Source organism: Triticum aestivum, chromosome 2B, assembly GCF_018294505.1.
Source record: "Triticum aestivum cultivar Chinese Spring chromosome 2B, IWGSC CS RefSeq v2.1, whole genome shotgun sequence".
Taxonomy (NCBI): domain Eukaryota; kingdom Viridiplantae; phylum Streptophyta; class Magnoliopsida; order Poales; family Poaceae; genus Triticum; species Triticum aestivum.
Window position 1 is genome coordinate 738015902 of NC_057798.1, and position 15221 is coordinate 738031122.

Genomic DNA, 15221 nt, shown 5'->3' on the forward strand with positions numbered 1-15221 from the left:
TACAACTGCATTTTTTTTTTGATTCAGAACATACTGACGGCAAAATAGCTTGACTCGCCATGTAGAGTCATGTTGCTAAGAGTTAGCGAGTATGGGTGCAGAGACAGCTAAGCCAATGGTAAGAAAATATTTAATGTATTAATGATAAATCACACCTGTCTCCAACCGGTATAATTATTATGGACGGTTTGCGACAAATGAGCGAATACAAAGCCAACTCATACATAGGACACCATAGTCAATGATCATAAATTAGCTTTTTACATATAGCATACGTACCCTCACTCACCATGTAAACTCATGTCGCTAAGAGTTGATGGACCCAGTTGTCCGGTGGCAAAGACAAAGCTAACTCAGTGGAAAAATATATTAATATATTAATGATAAATCACATCTGTCTCCAACGGGTGCAATTATCATGGACGGTGAGGACAAATGAGCGGACAAATGATACAGTTACCCGGTGGCAAAGACAACTAGCAAATGCTAAGAAAATATTAACATATTAATGAAAAACCACACCTATCTTCAACCGGTATAATTATTATGGATGGTTGCGACAAATGAGCGGATATAAGGCCAACTCATACATACAACACCATAGTCGACGATCATAATTAGTTTTCCACATACAGCGTACCCTCACTCACCATGTAAAGTCATGTCGCTAAGAGTTGGTGAACTCAATTGTCCGGTGGCAAAGACACAACTAAGCCAGTGGTAAAAAAGATATTGATGTATCAACGATAAATCATATCTGTCTACAACCAGTGCAATTATCATGGACGGTGGGGACAAACGAGCGGATAAGGCCAACAAGTCATACATACAACACCATAGTCAATGACCATAATTGGCTTCCATATATACCCACCGTCCAACCTCCCAATATGTACTCCTTCAACAAGAAACAAATAAAATGGTAAGATATAGAAACGTTAGCCAAAACCTCCGAGCAGATAAAAACCACACGGACGGTGCCATCCGCGCGTGCCACTGCGCGTGGGCCACCCGCCATTAACCCACGCGCAAGGGATTTGCGCCGCGTCCTCTTTAAAACCCCTCTTCAACCTCGGGCTTTGCTCGTCCGTCCCATCCATCTCCGTCTCTCGCCCCCTGCTCCTCCTCGCCACCCAACGCCCACTTGTCTTCCCGTAGAGCTAGCAGTTCTCGCGCCTCGGCCATGGAGGACGGCCGGAGTGACGCCAAGGAGGCCAGCATGGTCGAGCTGGCCGCGTCCTTGGAGAAGGTCCGCCAGATCGAGGGCGGCGGCGACGGCGACAATGTCGATGGCAACAAGAAGCTTTGGGGACTCCTCCGGCTGTTCATGGCCTGCATGGTCTCCGGCGGGATCCAGTACGGCTGGGCGCTGCAGCTGTCCCTCCTCTCGCCCTACTCCCAGGTACTGGCTTCCTCTTGCTGAGCTCCTCCCCTTTGTCTCGTACTACTTTTTTTCACCAGTGTTCTTCCTGCGGTGATTGTTTTTCTCTGATATCTCGTGTTCATCTTTGGGTCGCAGACACTTGGGATTCCCCACCAGTACGTTTCCCTGACGTGGATCTGCGGTCCCATCGCTGGATTTGTGGTGAGTTTTCTTGCGATTTCATCCCCATCATCACTAATTTCCTTTTCTTGCCTCCGTTTCCTTTTCAAAGTTGGGTGAAAAAAAGAAAGAGAATTTGTTGTTAAGGCACGGAATCTTGAGAACCTGAAACTACCACGCAAATCTGCTGTATTCACGTAGTAAAAGGGAAATGGATCGATCGTTTTCATGTCTGTCCATTATTCCCGGCCGGCTACCAAACCCGGCCCGATGCACTAAAAAGGAAATAGGGCTAAAAAAGGCATTAATAAATAATTAATTTGCTAATCGGTTCGCCATGGGCAGGTGCAACCCATCGTCGGCTACTACAGCGACCGGTGCACGGCCAGGATGGGCCGGAGGCGGCCCTTCATCCTCGTCGGATGCATCATAATCTGCGTCTCGGTAAGTCACCAAATTAATCATCCCGTTCCTTCTTCAAGTTTTGTCAACCAGTCTTGTGCTGACGCCGTCGATTAATTGTGCTGATTGGCCCAAACCAACCTACAGGTGCTGCTCATCGGCTTCTCTGCGGACATCGGACGCGCGCTCGGGGACACCAAGGAGCACTGCAGCGTGAGCACGGGCCCTCGATGGGCCGCCGCCGCCATCTACATTGTTGGCTTCTGGTTCCTCGACTTCGCCAACAACACCGTCCAGGGGCCGGCTCGTGCCATGATGGCCGATCTTTCCGGTGATGTTTCAACTCAGCTCAGCCTTCCTTCCTTCCTTGTTGATGTTTATTGCTTGTCATATATACTCACTGGAACTCGATCGATTTCGTTGCAGCCGGGAACCATGGCCCCAACGTCGGGCAGGCAGTCTTCTGCCTGTGGATGGCCATTGGCAACGTCCTCGGCTACACGGCCGGTGCCAACGGGAAATGGCACGAGTAAGTTATTTTCTTCTTCTCTCTTCCCGGGCATCATCTACGTAATGCATACCGTGTGGTGTGGACGGACTGACGCCCCGTTGGTTGCAGGTGGTTCCCTTGGCTGAAAACTCACGCGTGCTGCGACGCTTGCGCAAACCTCAAGGGCGCCTTCCTCACCGCTGTGCTCCTCATTATCATCAGCATGACGGTCACCCTGTACCTCGCGGGCGAGAAGCAGCTCGACAAGGCCGACTTCCAGGCCTCGTCCGGCCACGGCTGCATCTCCGCCTTCGGCGACCTCTTCAAGAGCTTGAAGAACCTTCCCCCTCCCATGTTCAAACTGCTCGCCGTCACGGGCATTACCTGGGTACGTGCTGTAGCTACACTGCACGCCGATCGTCCTCACGTCATGCTATGCACCCGCCGGTCCAACACCAATTGATCTGACTGACATTGTCCTGCCGCTCTATTTTGTTTCTTCAGCTCGCCTGGTTCCCCTTCTTCCAGTACGACACCGACTGGATGGGCCGGGAGATCTACCACGGCGTGCCGCAGGGGCCCAAGGCGTCCGTCTACGACGCCGGCGTCCGCGAGGGCGCCATCGGCCTGCTCCTCGGCTCCATCACCCTCGGGGCCACCTCCTTCCTCATCCCCAAGCTCTGCCGCAAGCTCACGTCCAAGGTCGTCTGGTCCATCAGCAACTTCATGGTGTTCGGCATCATGACGGCCATGGTTGTCGTCGGCTTGATCTCCACCAAGGGGTACAACGCGGCCCTGACCGCCAACCTCACCGGGCCTGACCCCAAGCTCAAGGCCATCGCGCTCACGCTCTTCGCGCTCATCGGAATCCCGCAGGCCGTGAGTCCACGCGCACCATGGCTCCTGCTGCTCATCTGCTTGATCTGATTTAATTTGCATGCCCACTGACTCTTCTTTTTCAAAATGCTGTTCGTGCAGGTACTGTTCAGTGTGCCCTGGGCTGTTGCTTCTGAAGTCGTTGCCGCGGAGGAGGATGATGGCCAAGGCCAAGGCCTCGCCATTGGTGTCCTCAACATTGCCATCGTCGTGCCACAGGTTTTCAATCTATTAGCATGGCAACTCGTCAGGCTGTTTGTTAATTGGGGCCTGACTTTTAACCTGTTTCTTTCCATTGCCCTCTATGCAGCTGATCATCGCGCTCACCGCCGGCCCGCTCGACAAGGCCTTCGGGAAGGACAACACGCCGGCGTTCGGCGTGGGCGGCGCCTTCGCGTTCATCTGCGCCATCCTGGCGCTCATCCTGCTGCCCAAAACAAGGGGCAATTCCAACGCCGCCGTCATGGGCGGAGGGCACTGATATGGCGATAAATCTTGAGAGCGGAGGGCCGCTGCAAACTAGTTGTTCTCTAGCTAGCTGATGTTGATATATATGTGAGCTGAGGAGATTTTTCTGTTTTCATTTCCACCGCCGTTTGTTCACTCGTTCCCTGGTCGCAATGTTTTAGCTGTTCTGGGAACCTCTTGAAAAAATTTAAGTGATGTGAACATTGGTAATCTGTACCGATTTAATATATTAATTGCCCGTCATGGAGAGTAATCTCCAGACATTATTATATTTTGTTTCCTCTTCCAACTTGCCCCAGCTAATACCAGCTAAATAATTAGAGAGAAAGCGAGGAAAAAGAAAGAACAAAACCACCTTCCTCTTTGACTCCAAGAAAAATTCTCAAAAAGAGTTGACTGCAAGAAAAAGTCTTCTCTCTTTTTTGGGACCGTCTACCCCATGTGCCTGAAAATAAATTTGCTTCAGTCACTGCTACTCCCAGCCGCTTCATTGTTCATCTTCTTCCCTAATCATGCAGCCCCCCTTTGACCCAACCCTAACCGCCTGCCTCGCCGCCCCGCCCTCCCCTCAGTCTCCCTTCATCATCGTTGCTGGCCGCTGCCCCGATCATCCCTCTAAGCCCCGCCGCACCAGCGAAGAACTCCGGCGATCCTCTCGAACGGTCGTTGGCCGAATTTTATTAGAAAGAAGGGAAGAGTACAAAGGTCAGACAGGCTAGGCGGTCTAGCACTGAAAAGACCTCCCGAGGACGCCACACCAAGGATACAACGCCCCATCATCCGCGTCAAGCCGCACTACAAGAGGCATTTACATAGCAAGGTCAACAACTCCGGCGATCCTCTGCACCCCCATCTCTAAAGATAGAGAGAGAAGTGCATATTACACCCCTCAACTCTAGCCCTAGTCTATTATACACCTCCCAACTCCAATACCGTCTAGTTTACACCCCCCCCCCCCCAACTCTCAAAACCAGCTATAATTCAACCCTCCCCTCCCTGTTGACCGGTTTTGACCAGTTGACTAGGTGAACAGTAAACTCAAAAGGTATAAAAAATTGAAAAAATCGTTTTTTTCACTGGGTGAACAGTAAATTCAAAAAGTAAAAAACAAATATTTTTTTAAAAAAGATTGATTTTTTGTCTGGTGAACAGTAGATTCAGAAAAAAAATCTGAATTATTTTTGCATGGACGATGTTTGAGTGTGTGATGAACGTTCCAGTTTCCAGCTTGTTCGGACATCGGAGTGGCTCTCAGCAAAAAAGAAAAAATGTGACGTATGTGAAACAGTTAACAGTACGTGTACTGTTCGGGCCAAATTCTTTTTTTTGAGAGACCACTCAAACAAGCTGAAAATCGGCGCGAACATCACGCACTGAAAATCGTCCATGCAAAAATAGTTCTGATTTTTTTGAATTTACTATTCACCCGGTAAAAATCAAAACTGTTTGTTGAATTTACTTTCCACCCATTGAAAAAACAAAAATATTTTTTGATTTTTTTAGTTACTGTTCAGCAAGTCAATAGGTCAAAACTGATCAACTGGGTCAAAAACGGTCAATGGGAAGGCGAGGGTTGAATTCTGGCCGGTTTTGAGAGTTGGGGGTGTAAACTAGACGGTATTGAAGTTGGGGGGTGTATATTAGACTAGGGCTAGAGTTGAGGGATGGAATATGCATTTCTCTCAAAGATAAATAGTATAGTGGGGTTGCCTCTTCTCCGGCGGGATGAACTAGAAAAAGTGACTATCGCGAAGAAAATTTTCAGACACACTGAACACACCTAATTAGCTCCATCTTTTTTGCACACTGAACACACCTCATTTTCCTAAATCTGTTTATATAACATCACCTATGTCTACACAAAAGTAGTCTGGACGAATCAACCAAAGAGACATCATCCAGAAATAAGAATGGCAGTCACTCCCGGGCTCTCACAGCGATCAGGCACTCTCGGCCGTTGGATCTGTTTTACCAGTCGCTGCTGACCGTTCGATTGCGGCCCCGAGTGACATCGTTCGTTGGATATTTCATCAATCGATGTAAGCCGTCGGATATTGAAATAAGAATGACAGTCACTCCCGGGCTCTCACAGCGATTAGGCACTCTCGGCCGTCGGATCTGTTTTACCAGTCGCTGCTGACCGTTCGATCGCGGCTCCGAGTAACATCGTCCGTTGGATATTTCATCAATCGCCGTAAGCCGTCGGATATTTTTACAGATGGCAAAGGTGGGCAATTCGGCGGTTTGGGCGGGGGTGGAATCGTCGTTTCGCACACAAGGGTATAAATCACAGCGCCCCCCGAAGATGACCTAGGCGCCGCTTCCTCCCCCACTCCTGCCGCCCATCCCCTCTTGCTCCCACCTCATCCTTCCAAACCCTACCCCGCTCGCCTCCCTACCCAGCCGCCGCCATCTCCTTCGCCGCCGGGAGCTCGACCGGGATGCCTGCTCACGCTCACGGAGGCCGAGGCGGCCGCGCTGCTCTGGTTCGCGCTCCACCTACGCCGCCGGCCGGAGGGGGCCGCGGCGGCGGCCGTGCAGCCCGGCGACCAGGAGCTCGTCGGCGCGGTTCCCTCGACGGATGGATGCCTGCTCGCGCTCACGGAGGCCGAGGCGGCCGCGCTGCTCTGGTTCGCATTCCTAGAGTTCGCGGAGCCTGACGCCACTACTTCCTTCCCATCCCCCGCCCCGTTCCTCTCTCTCTCCTGGCTGAGCCTGACGCCACCACTGCTCCCCTCCTCAAGGTCGCGTTCTTCCTACCCAAGATGCAGCCGCTCGTCGCGATGAAGACCTGAGTCCACGTCGTCGTGGAGGCCATCCACTCATCTCGAGCCCAAGCCGTCATTGCTCGGTTGGCTCCTGTCCATGCCTCGCGCTTCTGGCAGCTCCTCGAGGTCGTCGTGCCCTACTCCAGGGCCTCCATGGCACAGCTACTCGGCAAGGTAAACGCACCCACATACTCTCGAACTCGAACTCCTTTGGACTTTGGAGCCATCACGTTTGACACACCCTAGGCACTCATCAGACTGACTAACTGACCATGCTTTTGGTTTCCAGTTGCCCCTGCAGTTCACAAGCAAGCAGGTCGTAGAGGACATGTCACTGGCTATGTTCAACCGTGCCCTAAAGCTTTATGGACCAGGTCTGTGGCTCTGTGTGTGTCTTCTCTAACTTCATATCGCTGGATCTATGGATCATTCTGCACACGAGCTTACAGTTTGCACATAATGTCATCTGTGTTTGCTCTAAATTTAATTAATTGGGTGAGAATACTCGCAGGTCTACAAGTCAGGGGTGTTGGATTTACTGGGTCACTCGCTAGCTCATGCCCAAAACATGGTGACCACAGGTATGCCTCGCTCACTCCCCTTTACAGTAGCAATAATTTGAATAATCTCTCTGGATGGATGTTTCCTTGTGCCCGTTTCGTGTTCCTGTCCTACAGAACCACCACAGTCGCATAACCCATGTAGGATAGTTAAGGAAGAGGAAAATGCATTATAATATAATAAGTAGATAAATAAAATGTAGCAATACTGATTATCGGTTTGTGTTCTTTTCTCTTATCGCGATCTTGTTTTTTACTGGATCGAGATGGCATTTTCGTGATGTTGACGTATCCTCGAAAACGGTATGTCAACCAATAGTCGTTGTGCGGGTTATATTTTGTTTACGGAGGGAGTATATGTTATGAAAGCATGTTCATGATAGATCTTGTGGTTTCTTTTCTTTATAGTTTGTCGAACGTAGAAGCTTTTGCCTAAGACACATTTGAAAAGGGCTTGCATGATGGATCGGGTGTGGTGATTTTTTTAAGGCGTTGGTAAAATAACATTCATAGTGTACGCGAGGTGTATGCAAATCTACGGTAGTAGACGTCAATTGTATAAAATAAATGCACACATACCCTTGACTACGAGAGGGTTCTCATCGAAAGCGATGGCAATTTCAGACTTGGTCGTTATAGGGTTGTGTGCATGTAACTCTTGAATTTGTTCTGGACCATTGTCTTTAAATTCACCCTGATCACACTCTTCCATCTAATAGTAACCACATACACAAACGATAATAGGCAATGACATTGAGCTTTATTTATATAGATAAAGTATTTGTATTAATGTACTCTCACTCTGTTTAGGGATCCAACCACAACTACATCATGGAAGGGGCCAAGGATCAGCGACCCTATACACATCAGCAATGACAAAGGTATCGTCATATACATTATGTAATGGCGATGTGCTCTTTAGTGTGTTGATTAGCTTTTGTATCTGTTCATGTAATAGTGATGTGGCCACTAGAATGCTTATTAGACTTTGTATATGTTAAAATGTCTAATTCTTTGTATAATAATGGGTATTTTCAGAGAACTGCTGCCACAAGAAATAAACAGTGGTGGTCTTTTCAGAGAACTACAGTCGCAAGAAAAAGACCTAGAGTTTCAGTTGCATGAAGCAATCCATGCTTGTGGTGTGATATTACCTTTGACAGAAGGTAACACAACACACTGATCTATCATCATCCTATGACTGATTCTTCTTCATATGGTATATTCGATCATTTAACTTAATACACAAGATCAAATGCTCCAGATTTATATATATATAAAATCTTCCTGTTTTACATAAACTTTACTATTTCCTGTGAGGCAGCTACCAAGAGTGATGTGTATAGCATTGCTTGGGGATTTGCGTATTAGTCATTGGCTATGGTCATTGGTATGGTAGAAGCATTACACAATGCATTGGTGATAAAGCTATTGTTCTCTCAAATTGGAAATATTGGTGATCTGTTTTCATGAATGATGTAAACCAACGGATAGCCTGCTAGCATCAACTTGGTTTATAATACTTCCTCCGTTTCTAAATGTAAGCCCTTTTAGATATTCCAATATGGACTACATATGGATGTATATAGACATATTTTAGAGTGTAGATTCACTCATTTTGCTCCGTATGTAGTCTATATTGAAATCTCTAAAAATTCTTATATTTAGGAACGGAGGGAGTAGGTTATTATGCATGTATATATTTATGTACTTCCATTCTATCTTTTTAGTGATGCTTATTGCAGTATTACATGATGAATGTTGCTTTCTGATATGATTTATTCAGGGTGAATGTTTCTTTTGTCCTGTTATTGTCATGTGATGCATATGAATATACGCTGAGCTGCTAGAAATAATATCAACAACTTCATGGAATGTATTGAAGAAGGTGATATCATCATGACTCCAACAACTCCACTTACGCATCCAGCAATCTTGCAGGGAATAGTTCTAAACCATCGGCTTCAGTTGGCATGTTACCTGAGGTAAATTCAGTTTCCTCTTTTCCTATGCTCTATAGACTTGGTCGCCATGCCTCTGTGATCACATTACTTCCCATTTTCAAGGTCATACTTCCCATTACAGGCCGACGAGACGGCAGATTCGGTTAGTGAGAAGATCGTCCAAAAGAACATCGTCGAGAAAGACGAGCTGATGCAAAGAGGTGATTACTGTTATTCTGCCAGTCGGCATCGCTTCCACTGAAAATTTACCCATGTTTTTTGCCTGATATGATTTTCCCCCTTGTGTCCATGGTTTTCAGGTTTGAACCATTTGTTCATGTTATTGCCCCAGTGAGTGCGGGCAAGAAAGGCAGGAAGAAGTAATCCCTTCTGTTAGGTATTTATCTTATCTGTTTACCTTGCTTTGATGTGCATGTTACTATTTCCTTGCTTTCTTGTGTACTGATTGTTCTACTTCATTTGTCCTCAGTTATCATTTTACCTTGTATCAAATCATGGAGTGCTTTGGGCCCTCGCCTGATGTGCACCATCCTTTGGAGTGCTTAGGGCCCTTGCATGTACTTGCCAGTAGATTTGACTTTATTGCCTTGAATTGATACAATGGTACTATAGATTTGACTCAGGCAATAAATTTGTGGCATTCAGAAATAGTGTGCAGTACAATTGTATCAAATCTATTGGCATTTGTCATTATGCTTATTGATATATCTCCTCCCTCCCTGGACTATTATTGTAGCTTCTCGTGGCCAGGGGCGCAATGTACGTGGAGGTGTTCAATAGAGGGGAAATTCTGCCGCCCTACAGCATCAGGAAGAGGAACAGCAGGACCAGGCTGCGCTTCACCTATAACGATGGCATCTGCTTGAACTCAGTTAACTGAACTCCATAACTGAGGCTATGTTTATTCTGGTATATAATCTGTCTTGCTCATAATTTTCAGTTGCTAAAAGTTAGCTTCTCTATACAGTCTGATATCGCTAATCTCAAATGAATCTTTATTTATTATTTATTTTAGTTAGTGCATCAATTTTCTTTTGCCGTGCAGTGCCTTTGAAGATGTATAGCGGTGGTGCATACGAACTAATCTTCCTGTTCGTACTCCTACATTGCATATCTGAACTTGGCCAAGAATGGCCCAATGCTTCTCTTGCCTCAGAGGCATGGTGACCTGCTCTGCCTCCCCCTAATTTCTATCTTCCACTCCTTTATGCCCTTCTGCTGATTGATTTGATGTGCCCTGCTATCATGCTTCTTGGGTCAAGTTACTTAGTTTTTGGAGCTCTTGCTTTTTTTACCTCTTTGTTATGTTCTATGTCTTCCAGATATATTGGTTAAAACCCTTCTGATTGTTGCTCTTGCCTTGAAATTCAGTTCATATGAAGCAAATAAAAGGCATGCAGTTCTTTACGATTTGAGCTGCCACCCCTCCGGCCTGCCCGGCGGCGGCACACTGCTCTGCCAGCCGCCCCTGAGCCCACGCGGCTTGCCGGATCATGCGCCTCCCCAGAGTGCCACCCACGCTAACCTGAGATCCGCCTCTGCAGGTATGAACTCCCCTCTAATGTCCTCTTCTCCTCTATCCATTACTTCTCTATTTTATTCAACTTGTTAGCCAAAGGGTTCAGATTCTTGCCATGATTGATTGTTAGTCTTTGTACATGAATGGGTTAAGATGTGATGTGAGACGAGAGCTAGCAACAGATGTGCTTGTTCTACATATAGGTGCACTTCTTTTGTTGATGCTTGTTACAATATTGAAAACATGTTACTCTTTACTGCACTAGGACGTGATGGCCAGATCGCCGGAAGCCCCTACCCCGACCCCAAGGTTGCTGGCAGCGTCAACCCCGACGGCGAGGTCACCGTCACCCCCAACCTTGACGCCCAGGTCAGCAGAAGGTACATTTGATTGCTGGTACATTTGTTGTCTGAAGGCCCAAAGTTTTCAAATCTAAGTGAAACCAAAGCCTTGTGATTTATCCAACTGAAGATCCAAAGCTTGTAGTTAAAATGATAGTTAGGTGGTACAAGGACCGGCTGTTAAACATACATGTGCCAACATGTGTCACGGCGCAGCATTGCTTGGCAGCCAAGGCTTTGGAGTAGTTAGGAGATCTCTAGTTGTTAGCATAGTTATCATTTAACTTGATATTCTCCTTATCTCTCCATGTAATCTATCTGGTTGTTAACAACTGAAACTTGTATGCCTCTGCGAGAGCCGGCCTCGCCTCAATCAATATATACCACGCGGGCTCCCATGTTGGGGGTTGAGACGCTTCTACAAATTCTACATGGTATACAGAGCAGGCCTCTTCCATAGCATCTAGCTCATCCTTCTCCATCCTCTTCATCCTCAACCCATCACGCCGCAGCCATGTCCTCCTCCACCGCAATCACCTCCTCTGGCCTCAACTACAACACATCAGAACCTCTCAGCCGGACGAACTACGTTCTCTGGCGAGCCCAGGCGCGATCCCAGATACTGGGCGCCGGCCTGTTTGGCTACATAGATCAAACCATAAAGGAGCCTCCCAAAACAATCACTAGCAAAGATAAAGATGGTAAGGAACAGGTAGTTCCCAATCCTGCCCATAATCCCTGGTTAGTTCAAGATCAGCAAATCGTAGCATATCTCCTTCGTAATCTGTCCAAGGAGGTGTTGGTCCAAGTGGCTTCGCTTGAATCATCTCATGCAATCTGGACGGCATTAGCAAACATGTTCTCTGCAGTCTCCCTGTCTCGCGTGAACAACATCAGATCTGCCCTCACGAATGCCCAGAAGGGATCTCAATCTGCTTCCACCTACTTCGGGCAGATGCGCGCCCTCTCTGACGAGCTTGCGGCGGCGGGCAAGCCGCTTGGGGAGGGAGAGCTCATCTCCTTCATCGTCGCCGGGCTTGACATGGAGTATCAACCGATCATCTCTGCACTCGACGTCCGCACCGAGCCCATCACCGTCGACGCGCTCTTCTCCATGGTGGCAAACTTCGATCAGCGCGTTGAGATGTTCAATGGCGCCGGTGGCTTCAAGTCATCGGCCAACACAGCCTCCAGAGGTCGCTCGGGCGGAGGCAAAGGCGGCTATCGGAACCAGAAGAACGGCGGCCGTGGCGGGGGTTATCCTGGCGGCGGTGGCCAAAACCCTAGCGGCGGCTATCCTGGCGCTGGCGGCGGCGCTTACAACATGGAGGTGGCGGCGGCTACAACAACCACGGCAACAGCAGTGGCCACCGTGGCGGTGGCGGCGGGGGCTACTACAACAACAACGGCCCCCCTCGCCACTACTACAACAACAATCAAGGCGCTCGCTTCATGGGGTACGAGGAGTATGAAAACAAATGCCAAATCTGTAAAAAAACTAACCATATCGCAAAAGAATGCAAGTGGTGCTATGCAGAGGACAATTCCAGAAGGAGGCGTGTTGCAACCGTAGCAGATGCCTCATACGGAGTGGACTCAAACTGGTATCTTGACTCTGGCTCAAATGAGAACATCACCTCTGAGCTTGAGAAGATGACCATGCACGAGAAGTACCAAGGCCAAGATCAAGTCCACACTGCTGAAAACGGTCCAGGTATGATGATAAGTCATGTTGGCAAGTCTATTATTCAAACCCCACATCGTGATATTCGTGTAGATGATGTTCTGCATATTCCTAATGCATCAAAAAATCTTCTGTCAGTTCATCGTATTACTCTTGACAATGGTGTCTTCATAGAGTTTCATCCCTTCTTCTTTTTGATCAAGGATCAGGTCACGAGGAGGGTGCTTTATCGCGGTAGATGTGTGCAAGGTCTCTATCCGTTGATCCCCACAATTTCCAAGTTCAATAAGCAAGCATATGGAGCTTTCAAGGTGTCCTCAGAACGATGGCATAATCGTTTAGGCCACCCATCTTTTTCCGTTGTTTATCAAATTCTTAGCAAAAATAAGCTCGCATTTGTTGACGAGCATGATCATGAAACTATTTGTGACTCTTGCCAAAGAGCAAAAAGCCACCAGTTGCCATATCCTATTTCCAATAGTGTTTCAACAAAACCCTTGCAACTTGTGTTTTCTGATGTATGGGGACCGGCCCCCTCCTCTGTCGGTCGGCACACCTATTACGTGAGTTTCATCGATGACTTTAGCAAGTATACATGGATATACCTCCTTAAGAAATGCTCCGATGTTTTCCAAGTCTTTCTTAACTTTCAAGCTCTTGTCGAACGACAATTCAATTGCAAAATACTTGCCATGCAATCAGATTGGGGAGGGGAATACGAGAAACTTAACTCCTTTTTCCAACGGATAGGGATTTCTCATCATGTTTCTTGCCCTCACGCTCACCAACAAAATGGTTCAGCGGAGCGCAAGCATAGACACATTGTCGATGTTGGTCTTTCCCTCCTTGCCGGAGCATCCATGCCACTCAAGTTCTGGGATGAGGCGTTCCTCACCGCGGTGCACCTCATAAATATTTTACCTAGCCGTGTCATCAACTTTGAGACACCCACTGAACGTCTACTTCATATCAAGCCCGAGTATTCTCATCTTCGTGTGTTTGGTTGCGCATGTTGGCCCAACCTTCGTCCCTATAATAATAGGAAACTTATGTTTCGATCAACACAATGTGTCTTCATAGGCTACAGTGCACAACATAAAGGTGTCAAGTGTCTTGATGTAGCCACGGGACGCGTGTATATCTCCCGAGATGTTGTCTTTGATGAAACGGTGTTTCCTTTTGCTAAACTCCATCCAAATGCTGGCGCTTTGCTTCGCAAAGAAATTCTTCTGTTGCCCTCTACCTTGACCGGCGTTGATCATGGGGGAGAGAATAATAGTACTAACCAACTTGCCTCTAATCATCATATTATGCCTGAGATTACTGCTGCAGATTTGAATTCAGAAGAAGAAGGAAATTGCAGCTCAAATAGGCGTGATTTCATGTGCCCCCTGACTGGCGACATGAACGCACATCGAGGAGGATCCGCCCCAATATCCTCTCCGGGATCCGGGCGCACAGCACCTGGTCGCGCCTCGGGGCCCGAGTGCCTCGAGCGGGCGTGTGATCAGGACAACGACGGCGTTGCCCCGCACCAACCGCCTGACGACGCGTGGCGGACAGATTCTCGCGCGCCCGATCCCGCCTCACCTGGTTGGTCCGCGCCGGCTTCGCCAGGGCCCGCCACTACGCCAGGGCCCGCCGCTTCATCACCGAGGCGGTCGCCCACAGGCGCGACACAATCCCCCTCGGGATCTGAGTCGCCAGCACCTGAGGCAGATTCGACCGGTGGATCTCCTGCGGCTCCATCTCCTGTGGTTCCTCCTGTGACGCCGCGCACCAGGCTACAGAAGGGAATCACCACTCGGTTAAATTACAAAAATTTCTCAAAAATTGGTATGTCCTGCACAACTGGTGAACCCAACAGTTTAATGATAGCACTTGGTGATCCTAGGTGGAAGGCGGCCATGGAAGATGAAATCACGGCGTTGCGTAAAAATAAAACATGGCACCTAGTGCCTCCTCGACCAGGCAGAAATCTGATTGATTGTAAGTGGGTCTATCGAATCAAGAAGAAGTCTGATGGTACCATAGACAGATACAAGGCAAGACTTGTAGCCAAGGGCTTCAAGCAAAGGTATGGAATAGATTATGAGGACACGTTCAGTCCTGTTGTTAAAGCTGCAACAATCCGTCTTGTGTTATCAATAGCTGTGTCCAGGGGTTGGAGTCTGAGGCAGCTAGATGTTCAGAACGCGTTTCTTCATGGTGTTCTGGAAGAGGAAGTGTACATGAAACAGCCTCCTGGGTTTGAAGATAAAGATGCACCATCCTATGTCTGCAAGCTTGATAAGGCCTTGTATGGGTTGAAGCAGGCACCCAGGGCATGGTATTCACGGTTAAGTATGAAACTTCAGTCACTTGGCTTTGTTCCATCAAAATCTGACACCTCCTTGTTCATTTATAACAAGCACAAAACATCCATATTTGTTTTAATATATGTTGATGACATAATTGTCACTAGCTCTTCTGATGGAGCTGTGACAGCATTACTTAAGGATCTAGGCTCTGAGTTTGCACTCAAGGACTTGGGAGACCTGCATTTCTTCTTGGGCATTGAGGTCAAGAAACATAGTAATGGTATTCATCTATCTCAGGCAAAGTAT

The 15221-nt window shown here is 47.9% G+C and overlaps 2 protein-coding genes and 1 long non-coding RNA gene across 9 annotated transcripts; all 3 read left to right on the plus strand.

Annotated features, from left to right (window-relative positions):
- Window positions 1-1068: 1068 nt before the first annotated feature.
- LOC123042373 (sucrose transport protein SUT5) lies at window positions 1069-4050 on the plus strand. The gene is made up of 9 exons (XM_044464843.1): window positions 1069-1402; window positions 1520-1585; window positions 1889-1987; window positions 2093-2276; window positions 2372-2474; window positions 2565-2823; window positions 2940-3314; window positions 3414-3530; window positions 3622-4050. The coding sequence occupies exons 1-9, from the start codon at window positions 1184-1186 to the stop codon at window positions 3790-3792; spliced, it is 1593 nt and encodes a 530-aa protein (XP_044320778.1). The 5' UTR covers window positions 1069-1183; the 3' UTR covers window positions 3793-4050.
- Window positions 4051-6101: 2051 nt separating this feature from the next.
- Window positions 6102-10229, plus strand: LOC123047054 (uncharacterized). Of its 6 annotated transcripts, none has more exons than XR_006422774.1 (11): window positions 6102-6409; window positions 6524-6721; window positions 6837-6921; window positions 7059-7128; window positions 7918-7988; window positions 8146-8273; window positions 9049-9092; window positions 9193-9271; window positions 9371-9447; window positions 9808-9980; window positions 10117-10229. It is a non-coding gene; the product is annotated as an uncharacterized lncRNA (long non-coding RNA). The 6 variants fall into 6 exon arrangements; XR_006422776.1 differs by having other exon boundaries at window positions 6102-6265; XR_006422775.1 differs by having other exon boundaries at window positions 6102-6721; window positions 8894-9092; window positions 9174-9271.
- Window positions 10230-10442: 213 nt separating this feature from the next.
- Window positions 10443-14967, plus strand: LOC123047053 (putative lysozyme-like protein). 2 transcript variants are annotated; one of them, XR_006422770.1, is made up of 3 exons: window positions 10443-10615; window positions 10856-12645; window positions 12825-14967. XR_006422770.1 is itself a non-coding variant. In XM_044470546.1 (2 exons), exon 2 carries the CDS (start codon window positions 11446-11448, stop codon window positions 12502-12504), a length of 1059 nt encoding a protein of 352 aa, XP_044326481.1. In that variant the 5' UTR covers window positions 10443-10615; window positions 10856-11445; the 3' UTR covers window positions 12505-14967. The 2 variants fall into 2 exon arrangements, 1 of the variants encoding a protein (XP_044326481.1); XM_044470546.1 differs by having other exon boundaries at window positions 10856-14967.
- Window positions 14968-15221: the final 254 nt, after the last annotated feature.

What these genes read in the sequence shown, in the direction of transcription:
- LOC123042373 (XM_044464843.1), top strand. Translation starts at nt 1,184, where the DNA reads ATGGAGGACGGCCGGAGTGACGCCAAGGAGGCCAGCATGGTCGAGCTG. An exon ending in GTCCCATCGCTGGATTTGTG is followed by an intron (nt 1,586 to 1,888) that starts GTGAGTTTTCTT and finishes CGCCATGGGCAG; the next exon opens with GTGCAACCCATCGTCGGCTA. An exon ending in CATGATGGCCGATCTTTCCG is followed by an intron (nt 2,277 to 2,371) that starts GTGATGTTTCAA and finishes ATTTCGTTGCAG; the next exon opens with CCGGGAACCATGGCCCCAAC.
- LOC123047053 (XM_044470546.1), top strand. Translation starts at nt 11,446, where the DNA reads ATGTCCTCCTCCACCGCAATCACCTCCTCTGGCCTCAACTACAACACA.